Source organism: Stegostoma tigrinum, chromosome 19, assembly GCF_030684315.1.
Source record: "Stegostoma tigrinum isolate sSteTig4 chromosome 19, sSteTig4.hap1, whole genome shotgun sequence".
Taxonomy (NCBI): Eukaryota; Metazoa; Chordata; class Chondrichthyes; order Orectolobiformes; family Stegostomatidae; genus Stegostoma; species Stegostoma tigrinum.
The window spans coordinates 35,398,984-35,417,020 of NC_081372.1; the positions used below are offsets into that span (position 1 = coordinate 35,398,984).

The 18,037-nt window shown below is 40.3% G+C and overlaps 1 protein-coding gene across 2 annotated transcripts in view; it reads left to right on the top strand.

The window, feature by feature from the left end:
* The window catches only part of arfrp1 (ADP-ribosylation factor related protein 1), a 30,130-nt gene that overhangs the window by 300 nt on the left and 11,793 nt on the right, over positions 1-18,037 (top strand). For both annotated transcript variants that reach the window (XM_048550189.2, XM_048550190.2), the window contains exons 2-4: positions 3,154-3,247; positions 4,381-4,468; positions 8,427-8,509. In XM_048550189.2, the coding sequence (XP_048406146.1) occupies positions 3,155-3,247; positions 4,381-4,468; positions 8,427-8,509 (264 nt within the window). In that variant the 5' untranslated portion in view covers position 3,154. The remainder of the gene's footprint in view (positions 1-3,153; positions 3,248-4,380; positions 4,469-8,426; positions 8,510-18,037) is intronic.

The following is an 18,037-nucleotide window of genomic DNA, read 5'->3' on the forward strand; positions in this document are numbered from 1 at the left end:
ACCTTTATAACAGTGTCCTGTTTCTTTTTTTGGGATCGTGTTCCTGTGAAACAAAACATATAGTACACTATTTGGAATAGCAAGAACTGTAGATGCTGGAGTCCTGAGGAAGGGTGTAAACCCGAAACGTCGACTTTCCAGCTCCTCTGATGTTGCCTGACCTTCTGTGTTCCTCCAGCTCGACACTGCATTGATTATAGTTATTTGGAGCTTTGGGATGTAATTTTGTGTGTCATAGAGAAATACAGCTTGAAAACAGACCCTTTGGTCCAACTCCTCTGTGCTGACCAGATATCCTAAATTAATCTAGTCCCATTTGCTAGTATTTGGCCCACGTCCTTCTTAAATCCTTCCCATCTGTTTACCCATCTGCATACAATTACAACATTTAAAAAGGTATCAGCCTCCACCACTTCCTCTGGCAGCTCATTGCATACACACAACACCCTCTGTGTGAAAAAGTTGCCCTTGAAGTCCCTTTTAAATCTTTCCCCTCTCACCTGAAACCTCTGCCCTCTAGTTTTAGACTCCCTCACTGCAGAGAAAGGCCCTTGTCAATTCACCCTATCAACATCTCTTCTGGTTTTATAAACCTTTTATAAGGTCATTCCTCAGTCTCCAATGTTCCAGGGGAAATGGCCCCAACCTGTTAAGCCTCTCTCTATGGCTCAAACCCTTCAACCATGGCAACATTCTTGTAAATCTCTTTCTGAACCTTTACCAGTTTCAAAACATCCTTCTGTGTTATTATGTTCTTCCTCATGTATTGACCAAGATTAAATGGTGCCTACTTTAAATGGGTGCAGAGTTTGGAAGATAATTAGATTTCCTGTGATGTTAGCCAAATCATGCTCATTAGCTAAATATTTGACGTACAGGTTTCAACCTCCTATGTTCCAGTGGAAAAAGGTCCCAGTCTTTCTAGCCTATTTTTATTACTCAAAACCTCCATTCCTGGCAACATCCTGGTAAATCTCTTCTGAATCCTCTCCAATTTAATAATATCCTTCTGATTACAGGGTGACCAGAACTGTACACAATACTCCCAAAAAATGCCTCACCATATTTTTGTAAATCCTCAATGTGATGTCCCAACTCCTGTACTCAAAAACGCTGAGCGATGAAGGCAAGCTAAATGCCTTAACTACCCTGTCTACCTGTGACTCAAATTTCAAAGAATTATATACCTGAACCCCTTGGTCAATCTGTTCTCAAGCACAATGCGAGGCCCTACCTTTAATTGTATAAGTCCTGTGTGAGAAGTGCATCTTTCTGAGAGCCGGAATGGTAGCTAAGTTGTTAGCATTGCTGCCTCAGGTGCCAGAGATCTGGGTTCATTTCCAGCCTTGGGTGACTATCTGTGTGGAGTTTCCACATTTTCTCTGTCTGTGTGGGTTTCCTCCCAGATGTGCAGATTTAGTGGGTAAGCCATGCTAAATTGCCCAGAACCTGGGGACATAGTTTTAGGGTGAGGGGAAAAAGATTTTAAAAAAGACATTGGGGTGGCAAATTTTTTCAGAGTGGCTTGTGTATGGAATGAACTGCCAGAGAAAGTGGTGTGTGCGGTCTCAGTGACAACATTTAGAAGACATTTGGATAAGTGCATGAATAGGAAAGGTTTGAAGGGATGTGGTCAAGTACAGGCTTGTGGGACTAGTTTAGTTTGGGAACATGGTCAGTATGGATTGATTGGACCAGACTTTCCATGCTGTATGACTCGAAGTACAGACACTGTCATTTGGCATTCTACCCAGATCAGGGATATGTGGGTTAGATGGATTAACCATGGGAAATGCAGGGTCACAGGAGTAGGGTGGGGGATTGGAACTGAGTGGAACGCTGTTTGGAGGGTTGGTGTGTATTCAATGGGCTGAATGGACTGCTTCTACACTGTAGGGATTTTATGATTCTAATCAATGATACGGTGTAGCAAGAAGGAAAAGGCAACAGGAAATGGAGTGGTGGAGCTGGGATTGGGATGTTGTGCGAGGATTCAGCCTGATATTCAAGGTAATACTTACAAATTAGAAAAATACTTTAAGATATTATTATTTAACATGGGTGTTGGTTAGCTCACTTGGCTGGATGGCTAGTCTGCTTTTGAGTGATGAAAACAACACAGGTTCGATTCTCATACTGACTGCAATCTCAATGCTTTCTCAACCCTGTCCCTTGTCAGAAGCACAGTGAGCCTCCAGTTAATCTCAGCGTCAGTCACCTCAGGAGAAAGCAGCCTATGTCTTCTTGCAGGACATCTTTCGCATTCGCCCACACCAGTGTAATATCTTTTGGTTTATATTTCTAAAAGGTGGAAGTGATCGGCTAGGCAAGAGGATATTCAATGATATTGGTGGAAGTAGTCATGTTGGGAGCAAGCACCATAATTATGGTGGCAGCAAGGATGACTTTGAGGTAGTTGGAAGTGAGAAACTGGTGGCCATTTGGGAACCAGGGCTATATTATGGCCATATGGTAAAGGAACAGCTACAGGGAGAGGAACTTCTACCTTGGTAAGTGAAGTGGAGGTAGATGTGAATGTGGTGGGCAGTGGGCCTAGAACTAGACCAGAAAAGGCAATAGGTGGGAGAGAACCCAAACACTGAGCAAAATTTTCTGAAAAAAAATTTGGAGTGGAGTGTGAGTGAGCATCTCAAATGGCTACAGTCAGCCTTTTTTCAAAAGTAGGGTTTTGTGGTATAAGAGTGGAATAGAAAGGATAGTTACACCTAAGTGTGGCATGTTCAACAACAAAACAAAAACAAATTTCGCAAGATTTGTACTAGGTTTCAGTAAAACGGATGGACTTGTGAATATGATGCAGTTCTGATCTCTGTACCACTCAATATCACTCATGTTTGCCAAGTTTACGTTGCCCTCCACAGCAAATTTGGGCTGTAGGAATAATGTAAATGTAAGATCATTTCGAATTTTTCATAGTTGTTTCATTTTGTTAAAGCTATTGTGTAGTATCAGCAATGTCAGCAGAGGAATTTTTCACAGAAAGCACTCATGCCAAACCATTTATATATTTAAAAAAAAATTGTTGTCAGAATCTGATCTTGTCTCTGATATTGCTAAATAATGAGGGAATAACTTTGACCTATTTATTTATAATAGAAATGCTTGAAAGATTAATTTGTTTTGTTTTTACAGGATGTACACACTACTGTCAGGCTTGTGGAAGTACATGTTCCAGAAGGATGAGTATTGCATTCTGATCCTGGGATTGGACAATGCAGGCAAAACTGTGAGATGATATCTATAGCATTTGACTTGCCTTCATACCCTAATGGGTTTTGTGATCAAACAATGTAGCTGTCATATGTGTCTCCCTTTACTATTTTCTTCTTTTCTCTCTCATGCTGCATGCATTTCTGTTCTTTCACCTTTTGCATGTGCATCTGTGCCCTTTACCTCCCATATAACTCAGTCAGTGCAGTGACCTTTTCATGAGAGTGCAATATTGTTTTCATCCTCTTTCTTTCGTTACCACTGAGTTCCTGATTTTGAGTTGTATTGCCTTTTGTAGCATTGTACTGTAACTAGAATTCTAAACTCTTTTTTTTAAAAGAAGTAACAAGTTAGTATGTAACCATGTTTACCCGAAACAAAAAGCAATAGTTTGGTGTCCTGTGAGCAATAGCAGTATAAATTGGCAAAAATTAGAAATTGTTTTCTTAACAATCACAAGTGAAGTAGTATTGTGCAATATTTCATGTTAATTAAAGTAAATGCAGTGCTTAAAAATTGAATTTGATAACTCAGATGAACAAATTACTTCTAATTATGAGGAGTGGCCTGTATATTGTTTATATGTAAGAGATCAGTAAAGCCTGAAGAATGACCTAAAAATTGAAAGAGCTGTGGATCCTGCCAATCAGAAACAAAATCAGAAATTGCTGGAAAAACCCAGCAGGTTTGGCAGCATCTGTGGAGAGGAAGCAGATTTAACATTTCGAATCCGGTGACCCTTCTTGAAGGGTCAGTGGACCAGAAATGTTAGCTCTACTTAATCTCCACAGATGCTGCCAGACAGGCTGAGTTTTTCCGGCAATTTCTGTTTTCGTCAAAGAATGATCTTTATGGAATCATTGTGTGTTTTACAATGGCACAGTTTGGGATTAACACTTTTTCTGATTTGAATGAATCTTTACATTGTGATACATGTGTTAACAAAATTGCATCCGAAGAATGAAATATTATCTCATATAAAAGCAGTCTGCAGGTTACTGCTGTTTATTGAGTTGTCAAGTTCATCAACCATTTGTATAACTTAGCAATGAGGAATAACTTATGGAAAAGTAGTGTTTTTATGCAGTGGTGTTCAAATTTCATTGGCATAATTTTAATTTAACTTTGTTGTTTGACTAACCTGTGCAGACCTTCTTGGAGCAGACAAAAACCAAGTTTAACCGTAACTACAAAGGAATGAACTTATCAAAGATTACTACTACAGTTGGCTTAAACAGTAAGTTTGCAGGCTAAATTTTTTTGTTTTTTTTTCCCAAGACAATATGTTCTTGCTGGTATTGATGATTATTACAATGTACTGGAAGTTTGGAGAACGTAGTGTCAAATTTTAACCGATTTTAAAGCTCAAAATTTGAGCATCAAATATTGTATATTCTTCTCCCCACCCACCCCAAAGATATTAAAGTATTGCAGGAGTTCATAAGAAGGAAATAACAAACCCAGATTGTACAATAGTTCATCTTTTAATAATTACCAATGATCGGTGTGGGTAAAAAAAAATCGCAACATCAAAATGGCTTAAGCAGGAAAAACAGATTTAGTATATTGTTAAATGTATTTATGGTTTAAACATACAATATGAGTAAATAACTCTTTTGGAAGTCAGAAGGAAAATCCTGGAAGAAAAAATGGTGTGGAATCCTATCATCGCAAGGAAAAAGTGAGACACCTGCTGTCAGAATTCTTGCACTATTGCAAGTGCAAATGGTAGGACAAACCACACACAGCAGATGAAATGCATGAGGAGTTGCAAGTTTGTTTAAGGAAGTATGAATGGAAGTCTGACAATCATGGAATATCCAGAGCCTTTTAAATATACAGTAAACCAGGTAAATTGATCATCTCTTCCACCTTAATGTTGACTCTGAGGCACACGGTGGAGATTGTTCTAATCATTAACAATCTCTAGTAATTCCTCAAACCAGGTGGAATGTAAACATGTACCAATCTAACTGTAAATGACGGAAATGCACTCGACGATATCAGGAATCGTGTAGTGACAATGGGGATCATGTACAAGATACCTAATAAAGAAGTAAGAACAAAGACAGACTGTTTAAAAGATCATGGCTACTCTGTTTCACATTCCATATTGCCAATTACCTCTGCATCACCTGCTGAACAAGAATCTATTAGGCTGTGTCTTAAAATATTCAATGACTGTGCCTCCACTACCTTCTGAGGCAGAGAGTTCCAAAGTTGCAAAACTTGAGACAGAAAGGTTTTTCTGCATCTGCCTTGAAAGGGCAACTCTTCATTAAACAGTGTCCTCTAGCTCAGGCCTGACCTTTTTAATATGTACTTTGATAGAAATTCTATGAAGTGTTTTCAGAATTATTAATGCACTTTTGTAAAATTATTTATAAATTATCGCAGATGCATAAAAGTAATGTGAAAAGCTAAAATATAATCAGAAAAATTCTAGCAATAGTCAGCAAGTCAGGCAATGTCTGTGGAGAGAAAAAAACAATTGATGTTTTTCAATCTTTATCAGAACTGGGGAAAAAAACTGAAATGTAATAGCTTTTTAATGTGTGTTCAAAAGGACAAAAGTGAAGGTCTGTACTAAGGCAAAAGATGAGAGACATTGAATAATGAGAGTTGGTGGTGCAGAGCCAAAGGGAGTGGTAAAGAGATAAGCAAATAAACATAAGATGAGTCCACATGAGGTGCAAAGTAGTAAGGAGTTGTCATCTGATCAAACGAGAAAGTGAAATACAACAAAAATGAGGCAGAAATCATGGCCTGAAATTGTTGATCGCAATGTCAAGTTTAGAATACTGTAAAGTGGTTAATCAAATGATGAGATGCAGCTCTTCTAGCTTCTGTTGAGCTACGCTGCAGTATGTCGAGGACAGTATCTGTTTGAGAACAAGATGGAGAATTAAAATAGCAAGTCACCAGAAGTTCAGATGTCAACACTTATGGATTGAATATAGATGTTGCACAAAACTGTTTGGTGTCAGCACTGTGAAGGAGCCTGCATTGTGAACAGCAAATGTAGCGTTCGTAAATTGCTGCTTGTCATGGAAAGGATTTGAGAGCTTTGGACTGTGAGGTAGGAGGAGGTAAGAGTGTATGAATTGTAGGGCCAGTAGGCTGAGGAGTGGCAGACGGAGTTTAATTTGGATAAATATGAGGTTTTTTTTGGTATATCAAACAAGGGCAGGACTTGAGTCATAGATATGTACAGCATGGAAGCAGACCCTTCAGTCCAACTCGTCCATGCCAAATAGATATCCTAAACAAATCTAGTCCCATTTACCACCATTTGGCTCATATCCCTCTTAAACCCTTACTATTCGTATACCCATTCAGATGGCTTTTTTAAATATTGTAATTGTACCAGCCACCTTCACTTCCTTAAGCTGCTCATTCCATACATGCACCACCCCTTGTGTGAAAATGTTGCCCCTTAGGTCCCTTTTTAAATCTTTTCCTTTTCACTCTAAACCTATGTCCTGTAGTCTTGGACATCCCTACTCCTGGGGAAAGACTTTGTCTATTTACCCTATCCGTGCCTCTTATTTTATAAACCTCTATAGGATCACCCCTAAGCCTCTGATGCTCCAGGGAAAATATCCCCAACCCATTCAGCCTCCCCCATAGCTCAAACCCTCCAACCCTGGTAACATCTTTGTAAATCTTTTCTGAGCCCTTTCAAGTTTTGCAACATCCTTCCAACAGCGGAGATATCAGAATTCTACAATGAGTGGTAGAGCCCTGGGTAGTGTTGTAGAACAGAGACACCTAGGAGTTCAGGTACATTAATTATTTGAAAATTGCATCAGGGTTTGCAGGATTGTTAAGAAGGCATTTAGCACACTTGTCTTCATTGTTTGGAACTTTCAGTATCAAACTTAGGACACCACGTTGAGGTTGTACTGGATGTTGGTGAGATTTCTTTTGGAGTACTGCATGCAGTTCTGGTCACTCTGCGATATGAAGGATATTATTAAATTGGGCAGGGTTCAGAAAAGAATTAGCAGGATGTTGCTTGGAACAAAGTAAAAATCAGCTGGATAGGCTGGGAGATAGCAAGAACTGCAGTTGGAGTCAGAGTCAGTGTGGGGCTGGAGGAACACAAGACAGGCAGCGTCACAGGAGCAGGAGAGTCGACATGTTGGGCCGGGACCCTTTTATCAGTCCTAATGATAGGTCCTAGCCAGAAACATCAACTCTCCTGCTCCTCTGATGCTGCCTGACTTGCTGCGTTTCTCCAGTTCCACTCTACTGGATAGGATGGGACTTATAGAGGTTTATAAAATCATGATGGGCATAGATAACGTGAATAGCAAAGGCCTTTTCCCTATGGTGGGAGAGTTCAAAACTAGGGGACATAGTTTAAAGGTGAGAGGAGAAAGATTTAAAAAGCACACAAAGGGCAACTTTCTTTTTTTCAGAGTGGTTCGTATGTGGAGTGAACTGCCAGAGCAAGTAGTGGATGTAGGTACAGTTGCAACAATTATAAGACAGTGATAGGTATATGAATAGGAAGAATTTGGGGGGGATGTGGGCCAAATGCAAGCAAGCATTACAAGTTTAGTTTGGGAACATGGTTGGTGTGGATGAGTTGAACCAAAGAGTCTGTTTCCATGCTGTGTGACTGAATCTGTCTTCTCTCTTTAGGCTCAAAAGTGCCTTGCAAAGGGTCAAGGTGGTAGACGAATGGTCTAGAACACAGCAGAGCAAATGGTCCCTTCGGAATATGTTTCTGATAGTGGCATCGCACTGTGAGTGTTGAAAGGTGATTACTTCAACATATGGAGGCCATGGTGCTCAATGTGAGGACAAGTGGAACACAATTATCATTCTAGGGGAAGTAGTGAGAGAACAGTGCTTGGAAATGGGTTGGACATAGTTGACTTGTATTTTGAATTTTCAGGTTGACCAGTGCAAAAACTGATGAAAGATGGTTTCTTATGATACTGTGGTAGTCAGATGTATTGTGTCATCAGTAATTGATTTACAAATCAATTATGAATGGCAGGGCAGGCTGAATGGGCCTGAAAGCCCTAATTCTGTGAAGTGTTATTCTAGCTAGTAATTATTTCATTTATGCAAATATGTATGCAGGTAAGTACAATAGTCAACCGTAATGTAGTTCATTCTTCTTGTATTTACTAGTTCATACTCATTCTCTGAACCATCGATTAATTTTGTTCAATTTGAAGTTGGCACCATTGATGTTGGATCAGCACGCCTGATGTTCTGGGATCTTGGAGGACAAGAAGAACTGCAGTCATTATGGGACAAGGTATTGTTGGCTAAAACTTTGTCAATAAACGTTCTGCTTGAATCAAAAATTGATAAACAAGTTTGAAAGTTGGGTTTGTAATACATCGTACATTTCATAAGTGGCAGTCATTTTTATCAGCCGTACAGTACTTCACTGGGTGACCACTCTTTGTAAAAATGTCTGGTTGAGTATTGACAGATTCCAACAGTGGAGACCGGCAAAACTTGTGTTCTGACTAAGTGGGAGGAAGACTTTTTTTTAAAAATTCTTTCATGAGGTAGGGTGCCAGGGGTTAGGCCAGCATTTATTCATCCCCGCCTCCTTGACCTGACAACCTGCCAATCTTCTCTTTCATCTATCCACCCCTCCCACCTCACTGACTAATCTCCACCACTCCCTACCTGCTCTCACCTATCACCACCCCACCTATTCTCCTCAGCCCCACCTCCCTCTCTCTTTTATGTCCTATCTCCCTTCCCCCTCCCCATTTCTGAAGAGGGGTTCTGACACAAAACATAAACTTTTGGCTCAGTGGCTAGCACAGCTGCCTCACAGGGCCAGGGACCCGGGTTCAATTCCACCCTCGGGCGACTGTCTTTGTGGAGTTTGCGCATTCTCCTTGTGTCTGCATGGGTTTCCTCCGGGTGCTCTGCTTTCCTCCCACTGTCCAAAGATGTGCAGTTTAGGTGGATTGGCCATGCTAAATTGCCCATAGTGTTCAAGGATGTGTAGATTAGGTGGGTTATAGGGGATGGGCCTGGGTCGGTATGGACTTGTGGGACCACGGGGCCTGTTTCCACACTGTAGGGATTCTGATTTCCTGCTCCGCTAATGCTGTCTGGCCTGCTGTGCTTCTCCAGCTCCACACTGTTGCCTTTGATTCCTGCATATGCAGTTCTTTCTAGCTTAAGGTTGACTTTTGATCATTCAGAGCAGTGCCCTGGCCAGTGAACCAGTGAATGCCCGAACATGTGCTGTGCCCATTTCAACTCAACATGGCAATCAGTGTAAATGTTAGTTTTTGCCCTTGTATTGGTATTCTTGGGAATTGCCCTGTTGAATGTAAGACAAAAAACTTCAACAAAATGATTAAGCATGAAGCCTTTATAACACTTGTGTGCATGAGTATGTCAGACAAGATCCCCTAGGTGTCGCTAAAATCCTCAAACAGGAATTGTTTGAATTTTTTTCATTCACTGGATTGGAGCCAATTATGCTATATTGTCCTCACTAAGATCTGCTAAGTTAGAAATGAATGTTTAATAGAATCAGTAATGCCAGTTTTCTAATTAATTGATACACTTCTTTCCTGACCAGAACCACCATTCTGACTTTGAACATTCGCCATTTCTCTTTAATCTGTATTTTTTCAAGAGTAAACTAAGCTCCAGGATGTATTTCTGCATTGTCAGAATTAAAAGAAAAAGTTGTAAATATAAATTTAAATGTTATTTCAACCATATTTGAAATACTATGCGCAGTTTTTCATACTATTTCCCTTACAGAATTTCTTTCGGCCAAAGATATTTGGGAAAGTTGTACTTATTGGTTGCATGTCTGCTGGTGGCTATTAAAGCCTATTCATGTGTGGCAGATTCTTAGAGCAGTTACAGGCGAAGGTGTGGTTGGTTGGAGTTTGAGATAATTGGATTTATTCTCCTTTTCTCTATTGTGTTAGCTGTTTGCTCAATGTCAAAACTGTGTGTAGCGCTCCTGATGTGGCATCTCCAGGCCTTCATGATCTATGCCCTGTGCTTCCCACTGGTGAGACCAACTATTTTTTTTTTAGGAAGTCCTTGATGGTTGTTTGGAACTTTACTATTGTAGCTTTCCCACAGCACAATTTTGTCATACTTCAGGTCGACGAGACCCATGCAACACAACTGGCTTTGCTACAGTGTAACATCTAGATGGTGTTACTGTTTGTTTCCAAGACTTCAGTGTTTGTGATGTGGTCCTGCCAACTGACCTTGAGGATGCTATGAAGGTAATACTAGTGCACCCTCTAGAGTGCTTCACATGAGTACAGGACGCATACCTTGGTGCTATGCAGAGAGGTGTTGAGTAGTACATCTTGAGTTTGGCAGTAAAAACATCCCTATATGCACCTTGAGATAGTAGGAACTGCTGATGCTGGAGGAACTCGGCAGGCCAGGCAGCATCAGAGGAGCAGGAAGGAGGGCCTGAAGGGTCCTGACCTAAAACGTCAGCTTTTCTGCTCCTCTGCTGCCCGGCCTGCAAAGTTCCTCCGTCTCCACGCCTTGTTACCCTGTAAGCACCTTATTCTTTTTGATTTAAAGATCTGTTACGAGAGCTGAATACTTAGCACTGGGAAGATGTAAAATCAATATGCAAGGATGATACCAGAATAAATGGTATTCTTTTCAAGAAAGATTGAGGAGAGACTGGTTCTTTTCCTTACACATACCCTCTCCCAACCCGGACCTACCCTGACATTCTAGTAAATACCTGGCTGTCAAAGAGACTAAAGTAAATCACATCCCAAAGGCCCAGACTTCGAGGCAAAGAGATTTTTTTTGTTATATCACAGAGTCAAAGCTGACAAAAGGTTAGGTCCGAAGACTCTGACAAGCACAAAAAAGAAGCAGAATTTATACAGTGGTACAAACAAGTTAAAACAAACTGCAATTGTACTCTGTTTTAGCAAGGCAAGGTCATTACTTAGGCAACCATACATACATTTAATTCTCGGGGAATGTGGTTACAATAAGAGTGTACAGATGCTGCAAGCCCTAACTTTTTGCTTTCTGTCCTACATGTTCTGGATGTGAGTTTGTTCGCTGAGCTGGAAGGTTAGTTTTCAGACATTTTGTCACCATTCTAGGTAACATCATCAGTGAGCCTCCGATGAAGTGCTGGTGTTATGTCCCTGCCATCTCTGGCCATGATCACCGTTATAGGGTTTTCAGTGGCAACCTCTGTTGCCTCCAGATCTAAGCTGCTGGACAAATTGGCCTTTAATTTTCACTTGATTTCTTTGTAAACAAGCCTTGCCTATCCATGTTTGTCAGGGACGTAATAATCTCGTTCCATTCCTGCTGCCAAGTCAGGCTAGCCAATTTAAAGGCATGCACAATGTTAGGAGAAAAGCAATTTAAAAGGGTTTGTGTGGCTAGGGGTCCGTGCTGCTTAAGTACCACACCTGCTGAGGATTCCCAAGTATCCTTAAATCTAGCAATGAAGTCTGTTAACTGTTCACCCTTTTTCTAGATACATCTGGTCACTTCAGACTGTGCTGTCTGTCCTCGTTAATGATGGCCTCTTAAGCTTGTGTTGGGAGCCAGGTATCTGCTGTCATGATGGCTATCATCAGGGGCCCAATCACTGCCTGGAGGAACGGCAAACAAGCCCTTGACCGAGGGCCAAGAGGTCCCACATGGAATTTTTAATAATAACAGCATGTCCCCAGGCAGTGGGTTAGAAATCTGACCTGCCAATTGTGAAACAAAATGGTCTTTTTTTTTTAGAGGATTTGGGGCTTCATTTATCATACTATGGACTTCCGAGGGAATCCAGAGTCTCAAAATGGCTACTTCTCCTACCTTTATACAGGGACATTATTTAACTGTACTACTATCAGGAGTGTGATCCTGCTAATACTTTATGGTTACACATCCTAACTCTATGTATTCCTATGTTCTAATTCCCCCTTTCCCAAACCCAAGATCTCTTTATATCTCAGTCCTTGAAGTCTCCCTGACATACTCTTTTATCTCAATAGTTCGTGTATAATAACTTGAGGATTTTGTAACGAGTTTCTGTCTTCCACACGTGGTCTTGCCTGTCCCGTCTTTCTGGTCTCCCCAATATCGGATGAGGGTGGCTCAACGTCGGCCACCGGCTGGGGAAACTCGAATCCCTTCCTCACTTCCCTTTTTTTAATCAATTTTTTCGGATCCCCATGTATTTGAAATTGATAATATATGATTACAAAATACAAGAGCAGAAACAGACCATTAGGCTCTTTAAGCTCATCCTTCTATTTAAATGACAACACGGCCGATCTACTCCAAAACCGTTTTCTAGCACAATCTCCATATCCCTTGATGTTTTAACGTGTTGAAAATCAATTAATTAAACTCAGTCTTGTACATACTTGATGGCTGAGTTTCCATATCCCTCTGGGGAAAAGAATTCCAAAGATTCACCATCTTCTGTATCAAGAAATCCCTCCTCATCTCAGTCCTAAACACCAGTCCCTTGCTCTAAGGCTATGTCCCCTGGTTCTAGACCATTGGTCAGGGGAAACCTTCTTTCTTCTTTTACCCTATCAGCTCTTATTCTTCTAAATTGTGGAAAATATTAACCCAGATTATCGAAGAGTCTAGATGATACCATGCATCAAAGGCCCAGACTTCAAGGCAAAGAGACTTCGCTATCTGTCCTACATGACTTCTCAGGCAAGGGAATGGCAGTTTGCAGTTACGGTAATATGTACTGTTTCATAAAGCTAAAGTTTCCCTACTTCATGCTCTTAGTCATGTATTATTTTAACTCCTTTCTGCTCAGCTTAAATTGGACAGCCTCGGCATACAAGGATTCCACACTGGCATCCTACCCACCTTGCACTCTAACCTCTTAACTAACTGCTACCTAACTTACATACTTACCTTTTCACAACAGCTGTCAAAATGACTGGTTGTGCTGCTTGACATTTAAATCACAGAACACTGCCCCTCCTTCCTCCTTCCCCCCACCCCCCAACTTAATGCTGCAAAAGGGGCTGTAGTTTCCACATGAATTCGCTTCAATAATGGATTTGTAGATTCCTGGACAAGCTTCTAACAGGAGGCCTCTATGCAGGAATCTCCAGTGCAGAAGACATTTCACCTTTTCATGCCTAAATTTTAATCTGATCAGTGACTAAAATAGGGTTTGCACACATTCAGTCAAACTAATTTTGGGGATTCTATTTTAAATAGACTTGGATAATATTTTCCACAATTTAGAAGAATAAGAGCTGATAGGGTAAATGAAGAAAGAAAGAACTTTTCACCTGACCAATGGTATAGAACCAGGTGACATAGCCTTAGAGCAAGGGACTGGTGTTTAGGGCTGAGATGAGGAGGGATTTCATAACTCCAGAAGATGGTGAATCTTTGGAATTCTTTTCCCCAGAGGGATATGGAAACTCAGTAGATGGCTGAGTTTAATTAATTGATTTTCAACATGTTAAAACATCAAGGGATATGGAGATTGTGCTAAAAAACGGTTTTGAAGTAGAAGATCGGCCGTGTTGTCATTTAAATAGAAGAATGATCTCAAAGAGCCTCAAAGACGAAGTCACAGGCCAAATTTAAAATGAGAAGAAAAGTAACAGTTTATCCAGTATAGCTATCTGGCTATTAAAATTGGTAAGTGAGCTCAAGATTCCAAAGATATTCCCTGGTCGGTAGTATTGCAGCACTAATGGAATGCTACAGGTTGTCACCCAGCATAGCATAACATCCACTTGCTATCATTTAAGAGTTCACTCTCAATCCTGTGGCAGCACTATGGCTTTAAGAGGTGTATTTTGTCCTTTTTTTTTCCGTGAAGAGAGGTTGAGACAGTGGTTGTGAATGGACTGTTCCAAGCCAAGAAAGTAACAGCTTGTGAGGCTTTGCGTATTTTTTTTAATGTTGGAGCAATAGAAGCAGCACGAAAATGTATAGTCAAGCTCTCACAGAATCAGGATTTTAGCTTAACTTTCAATAGCTGCTGGGGCCTTAACTCGATGGAAGCTGTTATTCTTCTCTTTGTAACAGCTAAAAGCTTGGGTTATCTTTCTGCTGGAGTTGCATGTGAAACAATCTATTTTACTGAATTTATCTTTACCAAGGGTGTGTTTATGCTGTGTTACTATATTGGAAAAGTTGCTGTTTTAGTAGTTAAATAATCTATTATTGTCTCAAGCTTTCCAATAGAGTTGATAGAGTTTCCAATTCTTCTTTCTTTTGTTTACGTTTTAACTGTGGAGTAAGAATGAAATGTGCTATGCTTCCAGTCTGGCAGTTTTATCAATCAGATTGCATCCAAAATATAACACCTTTATGCTTGCCTTTAAAAATAAGAAACAGTTGGGCTCTAGGCCATATTTTAAAAATATTTTGAGGTATTTTGGTCTGGTCCATAACAAGCCTGGTTGGATTGACATGCAGTTGTGAGTTTTCAACTAAGGAAGCATTGTGTCACTGCAGGAAATTAATGAATGATAAATTACATTGTGATAGAATATGTTTTCGTGCATTGTGGTACTATTTCATTATTGGCGATATCACGAAATGCTACACCCTTTGTTTATTTTGCAAATAAATCACTTTGTGTGCTCTCTGACCAACATTTAAATTGAATTTTGAAATAAATCCAAGCCCCCTTTGAGAGAAACTGATGAGGAAATAGAGAAGAAGGGAGGAAAGGAAAGATACTGTGATGAGTAGACTCTTGACTTCTTGTCATTTGGCCTTGAAGAGGAATAGGAGGGAAAATGTGGACGATCAAAGGTGAGCCAATGATAGTGGACCAAAATATAGAAATTGATTTGGGAAGTTCAAAGGGAACACTTTAAGTATTGAAAGGGTGGTCAAAAGATAGAAGGTAATGGAAAGGAGAATATGAATGGATGGGGAACACAATGGTATTAAGTGATATGAGGAAAGATGCTATGGATTTAGTTCATACGCCAGCCATTATTTATTTGAATTGCAGTGGAATAGGTTCACAAGGTGGGGGGGGAACCACTGCTGTTCATATATACTTCAATGCTTGCTTAAACCAAATGAATTATGCAGATTGTATAGTATAGATAAGACCAATCAACCCCAACAGCAACATGCTAACTTAAAAAAAACAAAAGAACTGTTGATGCAGTAAAGCCGGAACACAAAGTTGCTGGAAAAGCTCAGCAGGTCTGGCAGCATCTGTGAGGGGAAGAAACAAAGTTAACGTTTTGGGTCTGGTGACCCTTCCTCAGAACTTAACATTCATCCATCCACTTGTGGTAGTGAGTTTCATGATCTAACCACTCTCTAGTTGAAGAGTTTTTTTTCGTGGAATGCCTTTTTGCACTTATTACTGACTTTCTTTCAACTGTGAACTGTTACATGGTCAATCCTGTACTGTCTTCATTGGAACTGGCTGCAAGATTCATTCTCCCAGTCAGTGCCTTGTGATAAAGGTCACATGACTGCAGGAAACCAGGAGGTACTTTGGTACATAAGACTATAAGATGTATAAGCAGAAGGTAGCCCGTTTGGCTCATTGAGTCAACTCTGCTATTCAGCTGATCTGAAAATCCTTGATTTCCTTAATGATTAAAAATCTGTCTATCTCCACTTTAAATATGTTTAATGACCCGGCCTTGACAGGCTCCTGTGGTAAATAAGATTCATCACTCCCTGAGAGGAAAAACATCCTCCTTGTCTCTTTATTATCTGGGCAACTCCTTTCTATTAGATCATGACAATTTTGCATTTCTATCCCAAAAAGTTTGGAACTCTCACATGGAATGATCTTGTCTACACTATCAACTTTGAATCATGTTTAAAGACTTGTATCTGGTGACCCTTCAGTCTCCTAATTAATAGAGTAAAGAGACCAACTTGTTCAATCTTTACTGATTTATGTAATTGCTCAGTTTTCGTATTTGTGTAAATCATTTTTTATACTTCCTCCAGTGCCTCTGCATTCTTTTTTAACGAAAGCCAAAACACACCACATACAGTGTGGTTTAACCCTGGTTGTATATAAGTTTTTAATGTAACTTCTTCGGTTTTTAATTTGATCCCTTCAGGAGTGAACCCCAGTGCTTGCTTTCTTTAACATTGTGTTGTTACTGTTTTTTTTTGATTTAATGGAATTGTTCTCTTGAATTCTCTTCACATTTAAGGTTTTTATTTTCCAGGGACCCTGTGGCCTCGTAGGTTGATGAATACCCAAATTTCTTTAGTGATACTGCTAGAGGTTAACTGATTTAAACTATCAATCTATCATGATTAATGTTAGTAGGTCTACTACCTGTTCATCCTTTCCATCAGCTCAGGCGCAAAGCAATACCTGAACTCAATGGGAAGAATTTCATCCTACTATGATGGGTCAATTGCTGCAGATGCCATAAATGAATGAGGCTTGTAGGACAATCATACTGATCTAATTTATTGATTGGAATATCTAAATTTAGTCCAAATGGTTTAATTTGTACCAATCTCCTTTTGAGAGCTGTGCCATCTTGGAACAAACTCAACAGCAAGCAGACTTTGTATACCAACCCATATGATTATCACAGATCTCTACAGAAAGGAAGGAAAAAAATGAACAAAGCAGGACAAAAGAACAAAATTGACTGCAGATGAAATGGTTAATGTTAAAGAAAAGTCTTTAAGTTTTAATGTAGTAAGGAAGGAGTACGCAAAGCTGCAAAAGGCAGCATGATAAAAGAACAGCCCTAGAGCGAAGAAAATGGAGAGCAAACCACTGGTCTACTCTTTGCTCTTCTGATAATGTGGAAATAGAGCTGGATGGAATTGGTGGGGTATTTTTTGTGTATATGCCATTGGTGGTAAGGCGACGATCCCACAATTAGTTCATCAATCGTGGAGAATGAAGAGCTGAGCAAGAATAAGGTGCAAAGACTGCATCTTTTTATTTTTCATTATTCTGGATTATGGACTGAAATGGGAAAAGGACAGTTTTAAAACCAACAACAGTGGAAGGAATTGCTGCACAACTTTAAAAAGCATCACTAGAACTCATTGTGAGATACAACACCATGGTAGTGGGGTAGGGATGCAGAGTGAGATTTGTCCAACAGCAGCTTGTTGATTAGGTTAAACAGTTGTGACCAATTGTGGATGCTGAAAGTCATTTGTCTGGCAACATCTCTGGTTACCTCCAGCTAAGTGAAATGCTTTGAGTGCTTATGATAATGGAAGAAGCCTCGACTGCTGAACAAATGGGTTCTATGGCTGTATGCGGTAAAGGTAAATTTAAGTATGAGAAACCAGTTATTTTCTCCCACCAATTACCAAAAGCTGTCCCCTTTAACTTGTTACTAAGAGACTTTACAATTAGTGTACCAGTCAGCCTGTGTACCCTGTGGAGAAGTTAAGGAATTTGGAGAAGGTGATTGGAAAACCTCAGTTTTTGGGAAAATGAGCAACATCTGAGCGTCAATCATTTGGGCTGGTGCTACTGAACTGCCTTTCTCCAGTGATAATAGGAACAGCAGATGATTCTGAGATAACAATGTAGAACACAGCAGGCCAAACAGCATCATAGGAGCAGGAAACCTGACATTTCGGGTCTGGACCCCTCATCAGAAATGGGGGAGGGGATGAGGCTTCTGAAATAAATAGGGAGGGAGGGGGAGGTGGATTGAAGTGGGTAGAAGAGAAGATAGGTAGAGAGGAGACAGACAAGTCAAAGAGGCGGGGATGAAGCCAGTGAAGGTGAATTGAGGTAGGGAGGGGATAGGTCGGTCCAGGGAGAACGGACAAGTCAAGGGAGCGGGATGAGGTTCGTAGGTAAGAAATTGGGGTGCGGCTTGAA